The sequence below is a fragment of the Pochonia chlamydosporia genome, chromosome 5, assembly GCF_001653235.2.
Source record: "Pochonia chlamydosporia 170 chromosome 5, whole genome shotgun sequence".
Taxonomy (NCBI): domain Eukaryota; kingdom Fungi; phylum Ascomycota; class Sordariomycetes; order Hypocreales; family Clavicipitaceae; genus Pochonia; species Pochonia chlamydosporia.
The window spans coordinates 256,033-278,739 of NC_035794.1; the positions used below are offsets into that span (position 1 = coordinate 256,033).

The 22,707-nt window shown below is 50.1% G+C and overlaps 9 protein-coding genes across 9 annotated transcripts; 3 read left to right on the forward strand and 6 right to left on the reverse strand.

The window, feature by feature from the left end:
- Window positions 1-3,134: 3,134 nt before the first annotated feature.
- Window positions 3,135-4,268, forward strand: VFPPC_05395 (lactonase, 7-bladed beta-propeller domain-containing protein; the record flags this gene model as incomplete). The annotated part of the gene is made up of 1 exon (XM_018284599.1): window positions 3,135-4,268. The coding sequence occupies one exon, from the start codon at window positions 3,135-3,137 to the stop codon at window positions 4,266-4,268; it is 1,134 nt and encodes a 377-aa protein (XP_018141366.1).
- A 96-nt stretch (window positions 4,269-4,364) lies between these two features.
- On the reverse strand, window positions 4,365-5,597 carry VFPPC_13832 (2,6-dihydropseudooxynicotine hydrolase; the record flags this gene model as incomplete). Its single annotated transcript, XM_018291604.1, has 1 exon — window positions 4,365-5,597. The coding sequence occupies one exon, from the start codon at window positions 5,595-5,597 to the stop codon at window positions 4,365-4,367; it is 1,233 nt and encodes a 410-aa protein (XP_018141367.1).
- A 689-nt stretch (window positions 5,598-6,286) lies between these two features.
- On the reverse strand, window positions 6,287-6,847 carry VFPPC_05396 (ADP-ribose 1''-phosphate phosphatase; the record flags this gene model as incomplete). Its single annotated transcript, XM_018284600.1, has 1 exon — window positions 6,287-6,847. The coding sequence occupies one exon, from the start codon at window positions 6,845-6,847 to the stop codon at window positions 6,287-6,289; it is 561 nt and encodes a 186-aa protein (XP_018141368.1).
- Window positions 6,848-7,830: 983 nt separating this feature from the next.
- VFPPC_05397 (penicillin-binding protein) lies at window positions 7,831-9,743 on the forward strand (the record flags this gene model as incomplete). Its single annotated transcript, XM_018284601.1, has 4 exons — window positions 7,831-8,383; window positions 8,446-8,568; window positions 8,626-8,884; window positions 8,939-9,743. The coding sequence occupies 4 exons, from the start codon at window positions 7,831-7,833 to the stop codon at window positions 9,741-9,743; spliced, it is 1,740 nt and encodes a 579-aa protein (XP_018141369.1).
- Window positions 9,744-10,004: 261 nt separating this feature from the next.
- Window positions 10,005-11,165, reverse strand: VFPPC_05398 (Zn(2)-C6 fungal-type DNA-binding domain-containing protein; the record flags this gene model as incomplete). Its single annotated transcript, XM_018284602.1, has 2 exons — window positions 10,005-10,870; window positions 10,922-11,165. 2 exons carry the CDS (start codon window positions 11,163-11,165, stop codon window positions 10,005-10,007), a joined length of 1,110 nt encoding a protein of 369 aa, XP_018141370.1.
- A 3,099-nt stretch (window positions 11,166-14,264) lies between these two features.
- Window positions 14,265-16,625, forward strand: VFPPC_16149 (hypothetical protein; the record flags this gene model as incomplete). The annotated part of the gene is made up of 3 exons (XM_022428996.1): window positions 14,265-14,322; window positions 14,388-15,709; window positions 15,759-16,625. 3 exons carry the CDS (start codon window positions 14,265-14,267, stop codon window positions 16,623-16,625), a joined length of 2,247 nt encoding a protein of 748 aa, XP_022284251.1.
- Window positions 16,626-17,058: 433 nt separating this feature from the next.
- On the reverse strand, window positions 17,059-19,131 carry VFPPC_05401 (C6 transcription factor; the record flags this gene model as incomplete). The annotated part of the gene is made up of 1 exon (XM_018284603.1): window positions 17,059-19,131. One exon carries the CDS (start codon window positions 19,129-19,131, stop codon window positions 17,059-17,061), a length of 2,073 nt encoding a protein of 690 aa, XP_018141372.1.
- Window positions 19,132-19,626: 495 nt separating this feature from the next.
- On the reverse strand, window positions 19,627-20,964 carry VFPPC_05402 (ADP-ribosylglycohydrolase; the record flags this gene model as incomplete). Its single annotated transcript, XM_018284604.1, has 1 exon — window positions 19,627-20,964. The coding sequence occupies one exon, from the start codon at window positions 20,962-20,964 to the stop codon at window positions 19,627-19,629; it is 1,338 nt and encodes a 445-aa protein (XP_018141373.1).
- Window positions 20,965-21,557: 593 nt separating this feature from the next.
- On the reverse strand, window positions 21,558-22,555 carry VFPPC_05403 (short chain dehydrogenase; the record flags this gene model as incomplete). Its single annotated transcript, XM_018284605.1, has 3 exons — window positions 21,558-21,758; window positions 21,827-21,940; window positions 22,001-22,555. 3 exons carry the CDS (start codon window positions 22,553-22,555, stop codon window positions 21,558-21,560), a joined length of 870 nt encoding a protein of 289 aa, XP_018141374.1.
- Between the last annotated feature and the right edge of the window lie 152 nt (window positions 22,556-22,707).

Genomic DNA, 22,707 nt, shown 5'->3' on the forward strand with positions numbered 1-22,707 from the left:
TGGGACAGAAGAATCAATATGACGACAGCGAAATCATATTCGCCGTACTATCGTGATCGTCTTGTTCATAAGCTATGCGTGTCCGAGACATCCCGTAAGATTCACGAGGTTCGTAACACGCCGCGTCAAAGGTGACGCCGCCTGGATTGTTGGGTTGCCAAAGTCGTAACGTAAACAAAAAGTCAGCGTCACAGCTCTCAAGCACGAGCTTTGCCACCAACCCTTCTGTTGCATGTGAAGAGTCTTGCCTAGGACCAGAACCTGTATGGCCAGCTTAAGCATTTGATCCGCGCTATGAATGCGGTACCTGACAGCCGCCCATAACCCGAACCCATGAGTGTTAACGGCGCCAAGAACTGCCGCTCAGCCCTTTCCCAGATGGAGAGTAAACTGGTGTGTGATTGTAACTGCAACCCTTTTCGGCCAGTGTAGCAAACCCGCCATGTAACGTCGACTGGTGGAAGTGCCCTTTCCGCTTTGAGCCTGGGAGGCTGTCAACTACATAGGTCCAAACAGCTCTTTAGGCACTTGCCTGCATGTAGGTGTCTGTCGCTTTAGTGGTGGGTTGTGGATGTTCCTGTTACCCTGAAGTGCTTGTCGCTTCATGGTGTTTATACCGATCGGTATGGAGATTGCTGAATGCCTTGTTGAGTCTGCATTATTATCGGAAGGCACGGGGCCTGGATCTCACTTGGTCAAAATACGGCTCCAAATGAGGAATAAGGCTTTTTCTCACTGTCTGTCGTTGTGATGTTTTGGTTTCGCAAGTTTCTGCTCGCAAACGAAGGATGAGTTAACGTAGTTATGCGGCTACCAATTCCTTCCCTGATCCACAACATCCTCGTTGCACGACGAGAGCTTGCGCAGCGTTGAGGAGAATTTGCGGCGGCGATGCAATGACACCAGTACGTTGAAACTGACCCTGCTCTGCCCTCCCACGATCGTACTGAATCGCACCAGAGTGTATGCCTGTAGATTTGCTCACTACAACATGACCTAGACGGACAGTTCCGCTGTCAGACTGCGCCGTGAGTATACTGCCTCCGATACCATCCAACAGGCCATATCTGAGATTGGGAAATGCCATTCTCATCTGAGAAACAACGGCAGCTGCGGAGCAATTGCCAGTCTGTGGGAGGCCCGAGATGATGATATTGTGGCCATTGATGCTACCCAAGTGATAGATGTTGTTGGTCTGCCGGTTTTTGCGGTAGCATATTGTGCTCTTCAAACAGCATCTCCATTGCGGCGATCTGCTCAGCCTCCATTGGACAGATCCAACCGGCCCTGTACGCATCTTGGTCCAATCCCCTTCGCGGCATGTTGATGTCCCGCATCAATGAGGTCTAGTTGCTGAGATTTGCCCGAGACCAGCTCGGAGTATATCAGAGGAAGAGATTCTTGAAGGTGAGACGGAATGAGAAGGCCCGAACGCGGTCGGTTGCCAGTGTAGTCTCTTACTCGCGCGTCAGTCCTGCGCAGCTGCATCACGTCGATGCCATTGGCCAATATTGGGATCACAGGCTCCCAGCCGAACACGGGTCCGTTGTACGTACCATCTTTGAGCCAGGCACTCGTTGGTATTTGAGAGCTAACGCCTATACTCGTCAATCTTGTGTTTGTTAAAACGAGTCAATGTAGAATACAGGCAAGGTTTCAGTCGGCAATTCAAAGGAAAGTGAAGAACGATATAAACCTCAAGCTCTGAACCATTTAGCGAGCTGCTTTGCTATTTGCGTCTCAAGACTTGTCATGTCATTTTGTCACTACTTCAGGAATTGACAACTACAAGGACGGGATGAGCAGGGCCCATGCTAAGACAAGTCGCATGAAAGCTTGAAGTTGGTTCTCTCCAGTTTCAGAACTTACCTTTAGCAGCCATAATACCTAGCTATCGTGGCTGTAATGATTAGGGTCGAAGGGGAACAGCAGACGGGGTTAAGTCAGCGGAAATATTAGGGCAGTCATAGTTCATTAAAAAAGTCTTCCGGCAGATAAAACCAGTGCAGTATCTTATTTGAATGGAGCGGCTATGATCGCGAATTGATTGAAGCAGCCTTCAGACACCATCTTGCCTGCATGCAATCTGTGGCATCACGACTTACAAAGCGACACATCACGGGCAGATTAGAGACCGATGTTTCCGCCGGCATCCATTCCGGGCCCTCAAATAACAATAATGACGTTTAATTCGCCTCATATTCCACCAACCGGTAGCCAGGAAACAAAGTTGTAACAGCCAACGCTTGCCAATTTAGGAAGTCAAATATGATTCCACAACATCCATCACAGTGGAGAGCCGATCTGCGCCATCTCCGCTCATCTCCACAACCAGCTCCGACAATTTGGGCTTAGTTCTGACGACAACCGGCAACCAATGGAATCGAGATGAGACCTGATTCCATATAATGTTTTAATTCGTGTTGTGTCTTTCATCTGTTGATTCTGTCGGGCGTGGCGCTGCGTTTTCCATTAGCTCATGGCTCCTTAATGAGCTTGCGTAATAGTGCTTATTCTAGGATGAGCGTATGCATGTTGATCAATCCCAGTTACGCCTTGGAGCTGAATCTGAAATCAGATTCTATGTACGCAGTCATTATGTGCGACAATTGATGTCGAATAACGTCCATGTAGTTCTTATAGGTTGTGGGAAAGATGGCTATCGCAAGATAATACCCGCTAGGTCATTTGGCCAGCAAAAGGAAACGCTTTGCCGACGCAGAGAGATGGTCCAAGTGGTATCCGTTGACAATGACCGTGTGAGCTAGCATTCCCTGATGAATGAGTATGTAACTGCTCGTACAGAATAATGTAAATTTGACCGTCATTCTACATTGTCGCTATCCCTATTAGAGAGGTGTCTAACTACATAGAAAATGCCGGCTGCCGAATCTGTGGGGGCGGTGGACATGTTTTGGAATCGGCTGAATATTCCCAGATCGAAGGCGGAGCAGGGCGAATCTATGGACAGGAACAATCTCCCAGCGTTATTTGCAATTACGGTCGTATTCACTACAAATCAATTTCAAACTCTAAAACATAAAAGAAACCACATCCCATCCAATTCATGTCAATCTCATCAACATCACCATCCTTCATAACCTGAACAACCTCAACCCTTTACCAAAACCAACATGAAAGCATCTCTGCTCCTCTCCCTCGCCATAAGCGGCATATCCGCCCTCCCTTCCAACAAACCCCCTCAAAACGAAGCAGGCGCAGTCTTTGCCATGACAAACGTAGCGTCCGACAACAAAGTCATCGCCTTCTCACGCTCCTCAGCCGGAATCCTCACCCAAGTCGGCGAGTATTCTACCGGAGGACGCGGCCAAGGCGTCGACTTCGACACACAGGGTGGTCTGACGCTAGGCCCTGACCATAAATTCCTTTATGCTGTGAACCCAGCGGATGATCTTGTGACTGTCTTCTCCGTCAAGGGGTCTAGTCTGTCTAAAGTTCAGACAGTTTACGCCGGCGACCAGCCATTGAGTATCAGCGTCAGCAGAAACGGGTATGCTTATGTTCTTGACGGATCTGTGGCTTCCACTGGCATTTTTGGCTTCAAAATCAATTCTCGGGATGGCACGCTGTCACCCTTGACGAACAAAACTATCCCGTTGAGCTCACCGATTGGCGTTCCTGGGGTGGTTGTTTTTGCCCCCGACGGAAAGTCACTGGTCGTTACCAATAAAGTCGGCAGCACGCTCGATGTTTTTGCCGTCGACGAGAACGGCCTTGCTAGTGCTTCGCCCATGACGACAATTGCATCAAGTGGCATTCGACCCTTTGCAGCGACCTTCCACAACGAAATTCTCTACGTTATCGAGTCGGGTCTCCCGTCCTTGAAGAACGCAGCCCTCTCAACATACCGCTTAAACAGTGGGAAGACGCCCAGCCTAACAGCCTTGACGAAAGCCGAGCGAAATGAACAGACTGACGGATGTTGGGTTGTCGTCACTCCAGATGGCAAGTGGGCATACACTGCGAACTTTGTGTCTGGCTCCATTTCAAGCTACCGTCTTGCTAGCAACGGGACTGCCTCGTTGATTAATGGAGCTGCTGCTTTGCCGGGCGGTGAGGGCAGCGAGCCTGTGGACTTGGCGCTGAGTGCTGATGGGAAATATCTGTACAATCTGCTGAGAGGAACGGGTGCTGTTGCTGGTTTCGAGATTCAGGCTGACGGGTCGTTGAAGCAGGTTGGCGAACTGGTTGGTAAGGGCAAGGGGTTGCCTGCTATGGATGGAGCATCTGGTCTTGCGGGATATTAATCGCTAGACACATGCCTATTTGGCACTGTACTTCTATTCTTTTTATATACTCTTTGGTTCCCCTGAATTATATAACGTATGTCACGTTAGTAGCACCTAGTGTTTCCCGTGAATGATGCCATCGAACCAATCGTAAATAACCTGATTATGCTGCTTCAACGCCCCAATGCCAGAATGCGTCCCGATAGCATCCTTATTTTGGAAATGATACAACGTAGCCCACTTGCCAATCGCCTTGGCCAGTTTCTGCGGCTGCCCCTTGAAGAATATATCGTCTTCAGCATCACCAATAAACACCGGCGTTCGAATCTTATGCGCAACCTTTTCGACCGTAAATTTCTGCACCTCAGTGACAAAATCAAACGGTGAAGTAGTGTTAAATGACCACATGCCCTGCTCGAGACCCCATCGCAGACCAGTTGGTACATCCGGCTTGAGATACTTTTGCGCAAGCTCATCAAACTTGGCTTTATCACCAGACTTGTGTATCTTCATGGCTTCTGGGCCGAAATCGCGCCTTATCACCTCGCCAAAGTCCCATACACCGTCGATGGCCATTATGGCAGCGAAGCGGTGGTCGAATGCAGCAGCACGGGGCGCCATGTAGCCTCCTAGAGACAGGCCATACAGTCCAACGGCTTTGGGGTCAACGGATTTAGTCATGTTGAGGACGTGGTCCATGACGGGGGTGACGACCTTTTCCCATTCTGCGATGAAGCCCTTGTTTTGGTAGCGACGGGGTGACGGCTGTCCTGGACCTTCGTAGGTGAGGACGTTGTAGCCTCGTTCGAGGGCAGCGAGACCTGCTACGTGGTACATTTCCTCTTGCGATCCGTCATAGCCATTGCCCATGATGATGGTCGGTCGTTTCTTCACCTCTTCATCTGGCGTGATCCAAATGCAGGGGATGTCAAATTCGGGTGTCTTGATGTTGAATCTTGTGCCGGGGGGGGAGAGGAGAGCTAGTCCCTGGTCAAAAGCATCAGTTTGCTTCGCCCAGTAATCCATGATTCGGGGATCTGCCGGATTGCCGTGGAGGTAGAAGTCGGCGCTCCGGAAATACGTAGCCGCGCTGAAGAATGCGGTTCGTGCGGAAACAGGGAACTTCTTCTTGGCGATACTCAGGGCTCGCTTGTATACGGTGTTTGCGATGCTGAGAAATGAGCGGGCGAAGCTCTCGAAGTCGCCGGGGATGATGGAATTGGCTGCGACAAGACACTCGTCGACGTCGGCGCCGTCGTAAGGTGCCATTGCTAAAGCACGGAGAATGCCAAAATGGAAATTGGAGTCTTTGCTGAGTTGATACATGGTTGCGTTGGGGTCTGCCATTGTGAGGGCTGTTGGGGCGAGCCCTTTGTGAAGTTATCAGAGGGACTCGGAAGGTGGTTGGTATAGAAGTGGCAATGAGATTATTCTATGACATGGATATAATCTCGCTTAATTATGATGGGTCAGGGCATCGATGCCTCTTATACCTGCGAGTTTCAGCCAGCGGCAGAAATACATCACAGCGTTGCAAGTTCATCTTCAAATGTGACGGCATCAACAAGGTGGGGGCAAAGATCGGTGTTCCGTCGCGATACGGAATGTATTTGTATAAGAGCGAGCTAAAGAATAGCTACAAGTCGTTCTCGTTCTTAAACAGGAATGGTACACAAAACATCCTAGAACCAACAACATGAGTGAACCTTGTTGAGGCTTTGGCCTCGAATCGGGACAAATGTTAAACGAAACACGTCAACTATGCATAATATCTGCATTGGCGTCTGTCCACTTGTGGGGGTAAAAGCAACCCAAAGTCGATCCTGGCTTGGGTCGTTGAACAATTGCAGCTTGATTAGTTCCCGCTCGTCCTTCCTAGTTGCGATGTCGAATCTTGGCATGATGTGAGAGCTTTGTTGTAGAATATAGCTAAGCCGTTGGAGTAATCGCGCTTTGTCCGCCCTTTGAACTTGACACTCTCATCCTAACAGAGATCGTTTATGCGGCAGGAACCCGAGATTACTTGATCATCGCATTTACGATGGCGGCGTCAGCACCACCCATCGGCCACTCCAGCCATCAAACTCCGTCTTTATCACAGCCGACGTCTTATCCCAAGGAACCCCAAATGCCCCAGAGTTGAAGAGAGGAGAATATATGACAGCTTCCGCAGCCTCTGGGGACTTGGCCTCCAATTGCTCCCGGAACGCCTTCAGACTGGTCTGAGTTTGCGACAGGATCTTACCGACGCCATCCCTACCCGGCTTCCCGGTCGCATCGTTGGGTCGTCCAAATCCGTAGCTTGTAAACAGACAGACGATATAAATCCGGGGAGCGCCCGCTTTTACGTCCGACTCCTGCGGCGGGATGATGAGGCACTTCCCTGCGAGGGATCGTGGCGGCCACTTCTCAGATGGGCTTTGCTTGGCGGCATTGCAGAAACGTTTATATTGCTGGCAGGCTGCGGGAAATATTGTGGCCAACTCGGCGGCGATGCCTGCGCCCCATTGGGCGATGCAGTTTGTTGCGTGGACGAGGTATGTGTTTTGTGGGAGTTGTCGTAGAGGGACGGTGGCAGATTCTAATTGGAAAGCCATGTTTGGTGATGGTTAACTAAATAGGAAGTAAAGTTGCGATGAGTGACTTGGGTCGAGTGGATGAAGCGTTTGAAGTTGTAGATGTGCAGAGTCTGGATGGAAACAATTACGAGCGGGGTGATGCTAGTCGTTTTCACTGTGTGATTTTATTCATTCATTGAATCCATTTCAGCTCCCCTCCGTCTCGGAAGATTTGACTCACTGCCGATCAGATGGGGCTGAATCTGACTAGAGCATCGCAACAATGAAGTCAGCCTTGCATCCAGGAGCCAGGCTCTTTCACCGATCTTTCACCGATTAAATGGCAATGCGCACTATAAATTGTGTTGTGGATTTCGGCAGTTTATCTAGTCACATCCCCTGACAAACCACATTCCCAATAGCTAGGTAGTTGGTCCTGTGATGATTGTGCGAAATTAACCCCATCCGCAGATGCTCAACCAGCGAATGCGTCTTTTCCGTTCATTTTAAGCATCTGCGATTTCGTATGTAAACAGATAATGTATTTTTGCAGAAAATTTAATCAAAATCATTCTGTAAGCAATTACTCTTCAAACTGAGAACTGAGAGCATAGAACATCCACAGTAATTCGCCAACCGTGATAGCATCACTCAGATTTGGGCTTTGACCTGTGACCTCCCAGAATCCTAATATCGTCAGGCACAACAGCCACCTAAACTACAACCTAAACGAATAAAACGGCATCTTCAACGATGTATCTAAATTAGTAGCCTCATCGCAAAGACCTCCACTAATTAATTCGTACCCATCAGTAATTCGCACTCATCGTACGAATTACCGCGAAACCGCCGCCCTAATCGCCGCAAAACCTCCGCAATGTCACCAACATCATCATTTCACATACGCGAATATCCCGTTACGCAGAGCACACAATACCATCTCAAGGCCTATATAAGACCGTCAAAGGTCGGACATATTCCCTCATCCACATTCCAACCAACAATTCGTACACTCGCTCAAAATGTTACTACACCTCTCTTACCTCGGAATTCTTTCCCTCGCGTCGACGTCCGCGGCAGCAGACTTTGACCAGAAACTCCTGGGAGTAACGTACCTCAAGCCTTCCAACCTCGGAAAAGCAGAAGCCATCAAATCGGCGGCAGCGTCCATCTCCAAAGAGCTACAGAATGCTCTGAACACGGGAATCTCCAAGTTTGGCAACTTTACCGCCAAGGCTAACTCGCTGTCCGCAACGGTGGTGTCTGCGCAGGATGCCGCGCCCTTTCTGGACTTCCAGTACACGGCTGCCAATTTGAACGTCTCAGGAGGCAGCACTGCACGAGTCACCGGGGAGAGCATCTACCGAATCGGAAGTGTCTCTAAGCTGTTCACCGTCTACACTCTCCTGTTGAACGGCGGGGAGAAGATATGGGATCGACCTGTGACAGATTATCTTCCTGAACTTCGGGAGGCTCTCCCCCAGACGGAGAAGAAATCTTCACTGGACTACGTGCAGTGGGATCAGGTCACTGTTGGTGCCCTTGCTTCTCAGCTTGCTGGCCTTGGAAGAGATGGTATGTATGACCTTGTATATCTGCTAGTTCTGGCTGTGATTATTAACGCTGACCACTTGCAGTGAATAATGCCGATTTAGCCAGTCAGGGGTTTCCTGCTGCGCAAGCCGGTATGCCTCAGCTCCCTTCGGATCAGATTCCAACTTGTGCTGGCAACAACAGCCAGGCCCCTTGCTCTCGAAAAGGTTCGTCCACTTTCCCCAATAGGTGATGCTGACTTCCATACTAAAAACGAAGTATAGAGTTCTTTGACGTGTTAGTCAAAAGGAGTGCCGTCTCCTTGCCATATACCACTCCCACGTACTCCAACGCCGCGTACCGACTCCTCGGGTACGTAATCGAGGCTGTGACAGGCACAGCATACCATGAAGCAGTTGCAAAATCGGTCACCGGCCCCCTGAAACTGAAGAAGACAACCACACTTAGTCCCAGTGGCAATGGGGTAGGCGTCATTCCCCAAGGCACCTCGGGCTGGGACCGAGCTCTAGGAGATGAAGTTTCGTAAGTACCTTCATTCGTGCTCCCTCTACCATCCATCATCTAACGGAATCGCAGAACCGGCGGCCTGTACTCCACGTCCCACGACCTAGCTGAGCTTGGGCGTGCCATCCTAAGCAGCAAACAACTATCGCCCCTCCAGACACGTCGATGGATGAAACCCCACGCGCACACTGCCTCGCTCTCCTTTTCCGTCGGCGCACCATGGGAGATATGGCGAGCCAGAAGCAAAGTATCAAGCGGCTACGTTGTCGATGTCTATGTAAAAAGCGGAAGCGACGACCAGTACCAGGCGCTGCTGGTCGTTGTCCCCGAGTTCGACATCGCTGCCTCAATTCTGTGCGCGGGACCAGACGCCGGAAAAGCTATCGACACGGCTTCTGAAGTTGTTCTGCAGGCATTCCTACCTGCACTAGACAAAACTGCTCAGAGCCAGACTGCTCAGCGTTTCAGCGGCCGCTACATATCCTCTGATAAGAAGAACTCGTCGTTGGTCCTGACTACGGATGCTCAGCCCGGTCTTTTGGTCAAGCAGTGGCTCAGCAATGGCGTTGACGTCCAGGCCGCAGCGCAAGCCTACGCTGACTCGACACAAGGCGGTCGTATTCAGTCCATGCGATTGTATCCCATGATTTCCAGCCCCAATCGAGTGTCTTTTCGGGCGGTTTTTGAGACCGTTCCTGTTGGGTTTGATCCAGCTGTGCCGCAAATACTCAAAGCGGAGGCCGGTCAATGGGGCCAGGTTGATCAATTGATGTATGGGGGAATATCTGTTGACGATTTTGTGTTTCAGCTGGACGGTAAGGGCGTGGCTACGTCTGTCCAGCCGCGTGTGCTTCGGGATACGTTGAAGCGGGCATAGATCAGGTAGTACGTCCGTCAACTGGTAATCGCCTTAGAATAGCCTCTTCACTTCTTGATACATTTCATTTGGTACTTTATTGACATAGTCATAGATCTTCAATCTACAATTTCATAGGTCGTCAATGTACAATTTATCAAAGAAAATCACTGCTAGGTCACTCCAGCAAAAATGAACGCTCCAGTAATGCAGAGAGATAGTACAAGTTATATTTCGCTAACACAAATCATTGCTAAACCACCAAGTAAAACATACATTCCCTCACCAAGTGATCACCTCCGAGAACTCACTCCACTCGCCATCCATACCATTCGGCTGAAACCGAAACACAACCCTCGCAGATTTACAATCACCTTGGGGGTAAATATCCGCCGAGTGAATACGATACCATTCCGGCACGCCAGCAGGATCAGTTGGCGGTTCCTCCAGACTCGCTTCCTCGAGCTCCATCCGGCGTTCTGCGATTTTCGCATACAACTTTGCATCCCATGTTCCTTCGGGGCTGGGTGCCATTCGCAACAACTCGATCGCTCGTCGACGGATGAGTGAACTTCTACACTTGGAGGCGGTAAGGTACAGCGGGTGTATGACGCCCATGTCGAGTGTGGACTCTGAATTTTGGGGACTGCTTCCGTCGGTGAGAGGCGTTATTGGGGGTTGAGCTAGTAATTCTGATGCGCAGTCTACTATGCTGAGAAAGTCGCAGGTGAACTGGTCGTATATTGCTTCCTCCGTGTACAGCGATGTTGCTATAAGGATGATTCCTGTAAGACACTTGATTCGCAGGCGTGTTTCTCTGATGGATGACATAGAGCTGCCGTCAGAGAGGAGTCCAGGCGTCAGGTGTTTCTTTCGAAAGTGTTGTAGTTGTTCTTCGAGCGTTTTGGCCTCTATTAAAAGGTCCAGTGGAATAGATCCCGGATTTCGGTATCGGTAGTTATCTGCTTTCGTTCGAAGAAAGGAAAACACGCAGCCCATTAGATACGTAAGCTCGGCCTCCTCATTGTCAAAGCCATCGTCGTCTGTTGTTTCGCTGCAACTTGAAGCAAGCAGAGGTGGTCGAAGGCCCAGGAAGACGGTGGCCTGAAGATCGAGTCTCGTGAAAGCCAACGCCAAATCTTTGTCAACTTGTCAAGTTAATATGGATCGTCTTGTCCGCCGTTTAGGTATAAACATACTCGTATCAGTATTAGAGTTTAGTATTCGCAAACTGTGCTCCAGATGACACAGCGCCACGTCAGGACTATCCATCAGAAGCTCGAAGCATATGCACACCATTGCACAAAGCAACACCACATTTATCGACCGTCCGTAATTCTCTGCCACAACATGCTGCATGTTCTGTATACAGGCGCCATAATTCTGGACTGCCAGTCGTACATCCGCCGAAATATCTACAGCCTTGCGATCCCACACGGCCATTGTTTTCCGAGCCTCTTCGTGGGTTTTACACAAGGCGCCGAACGCAATAATCGCATTGCAAAACGACGGTTCTTCGTAAGAAGCCTGTAACGTTAGCCTTTTCCAAGCAGGCTGGCCAAGATCTTCCACAATGCAGCTGATTAAACGATGCCGGAAATCATCTACGCATTGTAACCCTGTGTCTAGGTTGTTAATTTCAGATGGCTGAAAGTGCGAGAGAGTCAAAGGTTGGATAAAGGTGACGTTGTTGGTCTCTTTAGCAACCTGTTGAGCGACTCCATCACATTGACGACCTGTTCGTTTGCAGTTGTTGCATTTCGGCCAAGTTTCATCACATCGTACTTTACGGATCCTAAATCAGCCAAAAGATGTCAGCAACTCTGACTCCAAAGCTAGTAGATCTGTCCATGGCAGAATAGAAAACCCTTACTTGCACGTTTTACACCCAAACTTCGTCTTGGTATACCTCCTTCGCTGCCCCGTCCCGCGCTTCGGTTCCAGAGTTGTCTTCCCAGCAGATGACTTCACCATTGTCGGCGCAAAATGACCATGGTGTAAGTCAACGACCGTGCATGCCCAGACCAAAAAGCCCGCCATACAATGAGACAAAAACCAGGGTTGTCCGCGTTTCTTATTCCCCTCGCAACGTTTCTCGAATGTCGTACGAATACGCCCAGTCTAAAATGTGTCTGCCTGCCTGGCGTATCGCACTTCAGGCGGCGAAATAGAGCTGCAAAAAGGGCGGCCGGCGGGCATGCTTCTTTACATGTACCTTTTTCTCCGTCGGCCGAGAAAAAGAAAGCGGTGACATTTGACGAATACAACCTCATCCCACCCTCATTTCAGACTATATTGCATTACATGACGGAGGAAGTGCGGGAGTCGTCAGCGGTTCGGGATATGCGCCACCACCACGCTGCCCAACCGGCAGGCATTGTCTCATTCTGCGGATTGCACCTTGACCATGTGGAAGCCGTTCATGGTGCTTTCTGGATTCCATGGGTGTCTCATGTCCCTGGTTCATCTAGGTTCCCACTTATTCAAGGCAGAGCAACCCAAGTTCCGCCTTTAATTCCGCTCTGTGACGCTCTGTGACATCCTGGATGGCTCCCTCCCACGTTCTGTGCATCGTTGCAAGCGAAAAAGCTGAGATTCAGCCCGCCAATCCGCCCACGGTCAATGTTACAATCTCTGGTACACATGGGTTTATCGACACATGGTTGGCTGGCTCTTCTTCTTCTTCGACCTGCCTGCCTTGTTCCTAGCACCGGACAAGGTTATAGTTGAGCGCAGCCAAAGCGCCAAGACACCGGCCGGGTCGGCATCGCTAGTCTGCTACCTAACCGGGAATAGCTTCAAATCAATATTTAGCCCTCTGTTAACATGTCCGCGTGTAGATCGTTGCAAAGTGCCAGACGGATGAATGCCTTTCTCTACTCTGCTGGGTTGGGCGAACATATCATCCTAACTCACAGACAGAGGAATAGTAAGGGACTACAAGTTCGACTATGCCAAGATTTCCTCCGTAGTCCGTACAACCCCTGACCATCGGTTTGCTATGAATGGCACCCACAGATGAGCTCACAGCTCAAAAGTCCGCCACCCTCACTATAGCCACACTCAAACACATCACTTACAGTTCATGTCGCCATTGGGGGTGGCTAAATGCACGAGCTGCATCCAACGACATGCATTTCCTCGTGGATACAGGGTCTTTTCGTCTAGCCACCACCACGCCGGGCCTAGATGGTCGACGAGTGGGAACGATGGTGGCACAGCAGACTCGGATAAATAAGCCACCTCACACCTGTGGAAAAGGACCATTCAAGTCCTTCGAATCACAGCATGATGTCAACTTGAAGGACGTTTCCCGCCGACGGTGGGGATGCAAGGCTGTTCATGGGGTCATATTCCGATGCAAGATGAGCCAGTGACAATCAACCAGAGCAAGCGAATACGCATTATCAGCCCGTGTCGGCATCAATAAATCATGACTTGCCCCCTTTCACATTAGTTTTTGGCCCCCTTCATGATGTAGGGGGCCACACCTGACCAGATCTAATTTCGTCGAATTGAATTTGTGCGCTCGAATGTCGTTTGTAGACCAACCCTCTCTTCGCCACGTGGTTGCTCCATCGAAGCTGTCGATGCATGAGAGCGCCGAATGCATTGGTAATCGAGGCTGTAACATTCATTGTAGGTTTCACAGGGTACTGTACCATTTGATCTCGAGCTTGTTTCAGCTCCAGATAACCAACTTCTGAAGTTGAGCCATGATTCGCCTCTGGGCCACCAAATGATCACAGACTGCAACCCAATCGTCAGACATGGTCGAAAGATATTAGAGATGTCAAACAACTTTTGATTCAATTATTTGCATTAAGAGGCAATAGATGACTGTTCTCATCCCAGAATCTCCCCAAAGCCGCCTCAACACTGAACTGATCGGTGTTGGCCAACAACTAATCATCACAGAATAGAACCTGCCAAGCAAAAAGTACTACACAAAATTGAAAATACCACATTTAGTATGTACAACACAGCTATGCCCACACCCAGAGCTTACAAACCATCATCTCGCACCAGCGTGAAGAGTCCCTATCCAGTGAAGTAGTCCACCTGTTTGCCATGGCCAAAAAGACAAACAGTAAACTAAAGACGTTCCTTTTTACCGTTCACCTGAGCCCCATAATCTGTTTACGTCTTTCACTCATAGTAACTGCCTGACGCAACTCCACAAGCTAGTAGTCCAGCCTGGCTTAAATATACCCAGCGTCCATATTTCCAACTTCACAGCATGAAGCACACAAGCCCATGATAACCAGAGCCATGAGTTCACTGCTCTCAAGCTACCGCAGATAAAGTGACCCAGTTAATTGATTGCTTTGATTCACTTTTCCATCTCGTGAACGTTTCTGTGAACTTCAAATTTGTTCGTTTTAACCCCATGCCTCCAAGTACTAAACAAAGCCTTTTCGCGACACTTGCAACACTCTAATCCAATACTCCAACTGTCCAATTTTTGAATGTTTTCCTAGCGATTGCAGGTGAGTCAAAATTTTGTTTTAGCGCCGTCATCTTCAAAGACAATCGCCTGGAATGAGCAACCAGAGCCGCAGTGAAGTCGACTCTGGGCATCATGGCTCATCGCTAGCTGGTAAGTGCTGTCATCCTTTCATATACCAGCGAAAACATTGCTAACCATAGAACCACTGCTTCAAGTCCCAGTTCCAGATCGAAATAGCTCCTCCTCGAACCCATCTGAAAGACACCGTGCCAGTTGGCTTACTACCATCGAAGTTTCACCTGATCAGACTCAGCAGCACCTCCAGACTCAACTTCCTGCTCTTCAAGAGTCCCGTGGAGGACTTGCGTCCATCATCAAGCGCCAAAATTCCCGAGGACCTCCAATCAATCCAACCGCTTCTCCTACAACTTTAGTTTCTGCAGTGCAATCTCTCGATCTGACAGTTCCAAGCGTTTGTCAAGGTGGCCCACAAGCCAGCAACGGAGACGGTATCTCTCAACAGAATCCTAGCAATAATTTTCGGTCTGCTGTTCCAAATTTGGAGTATCCCATTAATCCTGAAACGACTGGGCTCAGTGGCCCATCGGTAGCTTCGCAGCAATTTGCATCAGTGTCTGGCAACAGCGGAACGAAAGAGATGAATCACGAACCCCAGCTTCAGAGGCTGACGATGACACCAGAAATCTACAGCGACCTCGTTACAAATCTTATTCAGCAATCGATCCAAGTTGGCCGTAATACCGATTCTCTTCTGCAAACTATCTCTGCTGAAGCCTTCGGAAATGGAACCGCTTCTTATCCAGCTCATGTTGGCACTGTCAGCACAGCTGTCCTACATGGTCCGTCAGGCTTTCCTCGTCCTATTGATCCAGTTGGATTTGCTGCGTCTCGTAAACTTACTGGTCATGTTGGTGCCATCACGTCTGTGAGCTCCAATGCTGCTAATAGCTCTTACGCTTTTCACAACGCCGGTACGATCGGGGGTACCAGCCCTGCCGCAACTCCAGGTTTTAAGGAAAATGATGCCGTTAATATTGTCATGAATGACAGGGATCTTACTCTCCTCAGGCAAAGAACTGGAAATGATAATTCTTCTTGGCCTACTGCTAACAATCTTGGCGAGAATTGCCAAAATGCTGTTTTCGAACAAGTTCCTCGTCCCGCTACTATTTCTGCCGCTCATGAACCTACTCAGGAGAACCTAGGCCATCACAACTTTATTTCTTCTAATACCGGAGCTCTTACTCATCTCGAAACGACAGGACTACCCAACCTTGCTCATCCTGGCATCCCCCATGGACACACTGGACATAAGAGCCCTAATCAACCTGGCTGTCCTGGAAGTCGACCCTTTCCCGAACCTCGAGGCTCCTCTCATCATAATGCTCCTTCTGCTCCCGCAGGTGTCCCCGGAATTAATCGACCCTCTGACACACGAGGACCCTTCAGTCGCATCAACTATCCTAATATGCGTCCTGTCCCAGAAACTCCCTATCACCAGGTTAACACTACACAGGTAAGTTACGTCAACCCCTTACACCAAATACATCCTAACCCCCTACAAGACCAGAGGAACCACCTACCGCGCAACCCCCGTACAAAACACCACGCAGATAATCTCAACCCCAACAAGTGCCATCACAACAGGCACCCAGGCCACCGGCTTCGTGCCCATGCTGGCCGTCACCCGCCCCGACATGATCGGCAGAGACGTCACCCCCATGCCGCTCGGCAGCCAAGCCGTCGTGGACCTCAAATTCTCCCCCCGCTACCACGGCATGCACACAGAATCAAACGCCAGCGCAGACCACCTCCGTCCCGACCAAAACTGCGCCCTCTGGATCACCCAGCTGCCGCCCGACGTCACAGTCTCGGAGCTCCTAGCGGAGATTCGACAAATCGGCCGCGTCTTCGCCACGTTCATCAACCGTTCGGACGGGGTGCAGCATCCCAAGTCCGCTGCGAAGCTGGTGTTTTTCAAGCCGCAGGAGGCGCAGAAACTGCTTTCGCGCATTTCGCATAGTCCGCTTGTTGTTCGGGGACATAAGGCGCAGATGGCGCTGAATAGGATCAAGTACGAGGAGCATACTACTGAGAGGGGGGAGTCTCGCGTCTTGATCATCACGGGGCATAGGAGGTTTGTAAATGAGGATAGTTTGACGGCCTATTTTGAGGGTAGGTTTGCGTTTCAGATCGACCAGGTGCAGACTTTGGTGCAGTTTGGGAATAGGGCGGTGGTTGAGTACAAGTTTGGGAGTTATCGGTGTCAGTCGCAGATGGGGATGAAGGCTTTGCTGCTGGATCGGCCGATTGGGCTTGAGATGGTTGAGTTTGGGGCCGATCCGTGTGAGGTCGGCAGTGAGACGACTTCGTTTTCTATTGCTGGGGAGAGAATTCAGGGGCACGGGTTCAATCTCTCCGTCATGGAGTAATTGGATCGTTGATTGTACAAATGAAGGGGGTACGACGTGTGAGAGGAGGTTGGCCTGGTTGTTGCGCTCGTTTGGAAGAAACTTGTGAGTCGATTAGGTGCTATTCGAGACGGGGGTGCTACGGTTGGAGGGATAGATGGATTTTGTGGTGTGTTCGGCTCATGCGCCATGTCTGAGTGTATCAACAGTGTTTGGAGTATCTGCGACTTGAACTTGAGGGAATTGCGATTGGGGACTTCAAAGCAGGGAGTTTTAGACAACAGCTAGACAAGGCGGTTTGGAAAGACGATTTCTCACCGCAGTATGGAAACGGCGGCGTTGGCTCTAATTTCACAACTGAGTTAGACGCAAAATGCATCAGATGGACGGCAATGGACCAGATCGGCGTTGACGCAGAAGATAGCTTTGTATTTCTGAGGATGGATCACATATCTCAATCTTCCAAGTCGCCCCAGAATGTTTTGAGATCCTCCTGTCGCCACTTTGTCCCCCACCCAGATTCCTTCTCAATCCTCTCCAGTATATCTAGAATTGCCTTGTGCTCAGCAGGATGACTCATGCATCTGCCGGCCACCCACAGCGGTTGAACGGCGTTCGTCCACGCGCCGTGGTGGGCGTTGGATATGCTGATTCCACAAATTCGACGTGCATGCCACAGAATGCTCTTTGGCATTGGCGTCAGTTTCACGTTTGCTGGCTGATTTTGCAGCATCAGCACCGATGCGGTGTGATAGAGCTGGTTGCCGGATATGGCGGCTGGGTTGGAGAAGATGATGGTCGGGAACGGAGATGATTCAGTTGATGGGGTTGTCATGACGGGTAGGAGAGGCGCAGGTCGTTTATCCTGCCATTCAGATATGTACTTCCACAGCTTCAGCCAGCGTGTGCGAAATTTCGGATCCGAGCGGTTTGTGACTTGTAATGATGTCATGCCCGACAATGGCGATAAGAGGTTCAGAACTTGAGCTGTGAGATAGACGGCGTAGTTTGCCCATCCTGAAAAGTTTTCGACGGACTCGAACATACGGACATCATCATCGATGCTCAATTTAGATGCCCAATGTGAGACAGGGATTAATGTCGTCACGGACGATATAAGAGCACCACATACATCCATCCTCGCAAAACACCAAAATAATGCCTGGTCCACTCCGCCAACAAAGCCATTGATTCCGACTGCCTCCATTAAGCTGGCACATCCATCAAGGTGCCGTTGCCATGCTTTGGGCGAGCAGCTTAGCATCTCTAGAACGCAAAGGATGACACAGGACGCAATCGCGGCCGTTGAGCGAGACGCAAGGTTCGGAAGCAAGAGGTGTATTGCTTCTTGGTATAACGCCAAGCTCCGATCTGTGGGTTGCGTCGTCTCTTTCAGCTCTTGTTGTCGAGCAGAGAGCGCAAGAATGGCGTATCGTAAGTGGTCGTTAGACGGTGCCAACGTTGGCAGGGAGAACTGAAAGTGGCGTTCTATGTCAAATTTGTCCAGCCAAGGAGCAACTTCGTCGAACCAGTTTCGCCAAAGATTACACTCTTCTTCTTTAGACAATACAGGCTTCTCTATCTCGAGTGTTATTGCCGGGGCTTCAGGAACAGTACCAAGTGATTTGTCGTGTCTGTCGCCCTCGCCGTTTTCGATCTCAGCTCCATCAATGTCAACCCTCGGCGTGGTTGGTCTTGTGGACGCAGTGGAACGAACTTCTTGGATCAGGTGTTGCCTCAAGGTAGAGTGCAGCTCATGATACGCAGTTCCCGGAAGGAATATCCCATCTTCAAAGGAAGTTCCGTTGGGTGTGAATGGCTGATTACGGTCGAGGTAATCTGCTAGGAGGCCGATTGGCATTGGAGGATCCAGTCGCATCCGTAGAGCATGATCTGCTACTTCGGTCGATTGTCCGCCTTGGCTGAAGTACAGCAAGTCGGCGACAGCGTTTTCTGTCTGCCGACGAGATACTGGCGAGGCAGAGTCATTCGTGAGCAATGGCGACTCCGTGTCTGCATATGAGACGCCCATTGGTCCTACACCAAGCGCTCCAAACGATTCCGCCGGCGAGACCTCATCGAAGACGGATATTCCAGGTGTATGTGTGTTTGCAGCTCCACCAATGTAAAGGCTGTTGTCACCAGCAAGGTGTCCAGAGCCGAAACGCGTACTCTCTTCATCGTCGTCAAAGTTTAGTTGCGGAGGTGATGAGATGTTGTAATCGCGAATCACCTCTGAGGTGACGTCCAAGATCTCGTAGTGTTTTGGTGCTCGTCTCGCAACTCGTCGCATAGAAGGATGATTGTCCCCAAGATGCTGAGCATTTTCATCTCGAAAGCTTAGCTTCAAACCCCAGCGACACTGTTGCTTCTTCTTGCTGCAGCCGCCGCATGTTGGTCGTCGCTCATCACATTTTCTCTTCTTCTTGCGGCAGTTGAGGCAGCCTGTGCGTGTTCTGATTCTTTTCACAGGCATGGAGCTTGACTGACCGTCCCCTTGGTCTGCATCAGCGGGAGACTTGGTCATTGTGGTTAAGCGGAGCCGCTGTTCGAGCTTAATGCAACATCAAGCATGGAAGCGCATCAAGGTGGGACGTGGATTTCACCTCTCGTTCCCAGCGATTGCTACCATCGCATTGAATTTCCGTCACAATGAGGCAAGCTCGGCTTGCATTTACCCGGGAAAGCAGAGGGTAGTTGGTGGGCGCTTCTGGTTGCCCTTTGAAGCCGCAGCCGATTGCGGGTGGAAATGCGGGGCGCTTGTTGAGGCAGTTTTAAGCGCTGCCCTCACCACAAGAGGTGAGAGCAAACTATTACTAGTTGACATGTCAAGTGTTGCCAAACTGCTTACATGAGGCAAAGGCATTGATGTTGTCAACTGGACAAGCGTGGTGCAAATTCCATCAAAAGTCTCCCCAAATAATTTTCCATGATTTAATTATACCGTTTGTCATAACAAAATCTGCATTCTTCCCACAATACAATACATTATACTCAAAGCTTGCCTCGTGCTTGCTTTGCCTCATTTCCATTTCAACCAGCTACTGCCTTTAGCCTTCCTTTGTTCCTCCTCTTCCGCCTTTGTTCTCTCTTGCTCCCTTTTTGCCATATCCGCTTGCAACAACATTACTTTCTCCTCCATCTGCTTATCTGTAGGTATTCCTCTGCCTGCGTGAGGTTGTGTCTCTTTGTCCTCAGACCCTTTGTAGGTTCCCTCAGCCACGCCAAGAAGTTGACACAGTCCTTCAGCCTTTTGCATCAACCACGGTCCATGCCGAAGACCATCTCGCCAATGTGGAGGCAGCGTCCTGTATCCAAGATACGCACCAAGAAGAGCACCAGCGAAGCATGCATTTGTGTCAGCGTCTCCTCCTCGCATAATTAGATCCGTTATCAACGGCTCGAAAACAGCCAACTGAGAAGCCAACGAATGTCCCGATTCGGCCGATTTGCGCATTGCCATGCGGAGGACATGAATGCCAGAGCCGAATGTTTTGTAGACATATCCAATTTTATATCCATCATCGAGCTGCAGCACATCAAGGCTGTTAACTTTAGCATGCCTCCGAAACTCGGCAAGATCCAGGTCCGGCTCATCTCGTCGCTCTGGATCTTGTAACAATCGGGCCCTGTAGCCGGTCCACCACGATAATCCTTGGGCAATCGTTGCGTCAATGTCATCTTCTGTCCTAATCTCCTGACGCAGCAGTCCACGAATAAGAACGGTTCCGATGGCACAAGAAATGATGCATCGCGGGTCGACATGAGTGACAACCGAGTAAGATGCTGCAGTTTCAAAAGTGTCATACAGTGGTTTGTTCAAGCAAAGCAAGCCTAGGGGGTGCGTTCGCATGAGACTTCCATTGGGGGCGACATGATAGTTCGTATTCTTCCAATGCGTTCTAGCTGTGCCTTCGGGGTCTTCGAGATATGTTTTTGTCCGGACAATAGATCCAACGGTTCTGCCCAGGCCTAGAGGCAAGGTATCCAAAGCACGTAGCCCAAATTGAACCCAGATCAAGAGTCGTGACGCGAAATCCTGTGCATCGAGCTCTTTGCAATCTTTGTGCAGGCATGACAACAGAATTAGCATTGCATGGTCTGTATCGTCAGTCCATTCTCCCGGTCGATGCGGGTTCCGATGGGCATCACGGCGGAACAGGGTGGCATCTGATTCGGGATGAAGTACAAACTTCCGTGATGGATATGCGATAGAGGACATATGGCCCGATAGAAACTCGGTATATAGTCCAATAGCATCTCCCAAGGCTGATCCAAACAAGCAGCCGATAATTCGGTCGTGGATGGTCTCCTTTGCCAACCCATTGATGCCTTCTGGAGCGATGCCAAAAATGTCCATATCGTCAGTGGTGATGTGATTTTCGCATCTGCTTTGTCACGAATTGAGGAAGTCGCGGTTACGAGGAGCTGTTCATTTTGAACGATTTTCTTCGTCAATTGTCTTCAAGGCAGCCATTTTACAGGTCTTTTATGTAGCTGCCTTGCTTCAGCTGAGGGACAACGAACAAGGCAGACTCGTGGATAAAGTGATCCATGTATCGCTGGCTGAAGCCAAGGCCAGATGCCGTTAGCGCCCTTGTCAGTTGCCAGACAGGTGGCAGGCACCCATATTCTAAATTTACAGCTGTCACTTCAGCCCATGTGCCTCCAGCCACTAAAATGTCCAGGAGGGCAAGAGCGTGTCAGGCTGGCAGGTCACCGTGGGAAACAGCCATCCATTGTGAAGCTTCACTGTTGTCTTCCACACACAACTTGGCTCTTTGGACAAAAACACTTGACATTTGACATCTTATGCACGCTCCATTCCGATTCTGCACCCTTTGCATGATCTATGGTCTCCATTGTTGCCATTACTACTTCAAACCACGTTTGCCAGGGAGCACATCCGGCAATCAGGGCATGCCTCGCAAGATAGGTCCATGAATTACTACATTACGCGGAAGCGCAATGTCCGCCATCAACTCTCAGATCAGACCCATGCATAAAGGCAGCACCTTCGGAAAGCAGAAACACAGCCGGTAACTTCAAGTCCTCTGGCCTACCGAATCGCCCAAGCAGCGCTCCCTGCTTCCACGTCTCTTCGAGTTCTGGTCTTTCCGCTAGTAACTGGTCGGTCATGGGTGTGACGATATACTAATGGCGTTCCAATTAGTAACCATTCGTTCGACATCGACCCGCAGGCTCGGGTTGTAGGTACTCACTCCTGGAGAAATGGAATTCACTCGAATACCAAACTGCCCCCATTCTTGGGCAAGCGACCGACACATTTGCTGAGCAGCTGCTTTGCTTGCATTATATGCTGTGCAGTAAAGACCCTAGCATCAAGTAGTTAGTTACGAACACGGTGTAACTCCTTCAGCCATGATCAAACTTACTCTGTTGGCAATATTTCCAGACATGCTAGCAATGATGACAATGCTACCTGGTCTTTTTGCCTTGTGCAATATTCTTGCCGCATGTTTGCAAGTGTTGAACACGCCAGTCACATTGACTTTGAGTATTCTCTCAAAGTCCAACGAAGGATAGTCCAGCGCTGGAATCGTTTGCTGGACACCAGCACAAGCAATAGTGCCCCAGAATGGTGAGCCGAGGACCTCAGCATCTGCAGCTACTGATTCCATGACGGCTTCGACGGCGGTTTCATTCGTGACGTCGCAGTGGTTGTACGAAGCGACTACTTTGTTGGCTGATGCAAGTTTTTGCAGATGCGCCCATTCCGCTGGAGCTGGTGTTTCTAAGATATCTAGGCAAGCGACATTGCCACCCGATTCTACGACAGCCATCGCCAAGGTAATACCGATGCCTCGAGCGCCACCAGTGATGGCAATCGTCTTACCGGCAAGAGACAAGAGCTGTGGTGTGGACATTGCTGTGCTGGTGGTTGCTTGAGATTCCGGCGACTCGGTGTTATTCACAATCCATGGTGCCATGGTGCCGAAAGATCAAAATTGAGAGAAGGAGGCGAGCAACAGCTGACGCTTCAAAAGCTGAAAGAGCACCGCCAGTGGTCTCATGACATGAGGCGCCGTAACAGTTGAGGCGGCAGTGCGGTTATAAGAGCTTCCCCTCAACCATTCTCCTC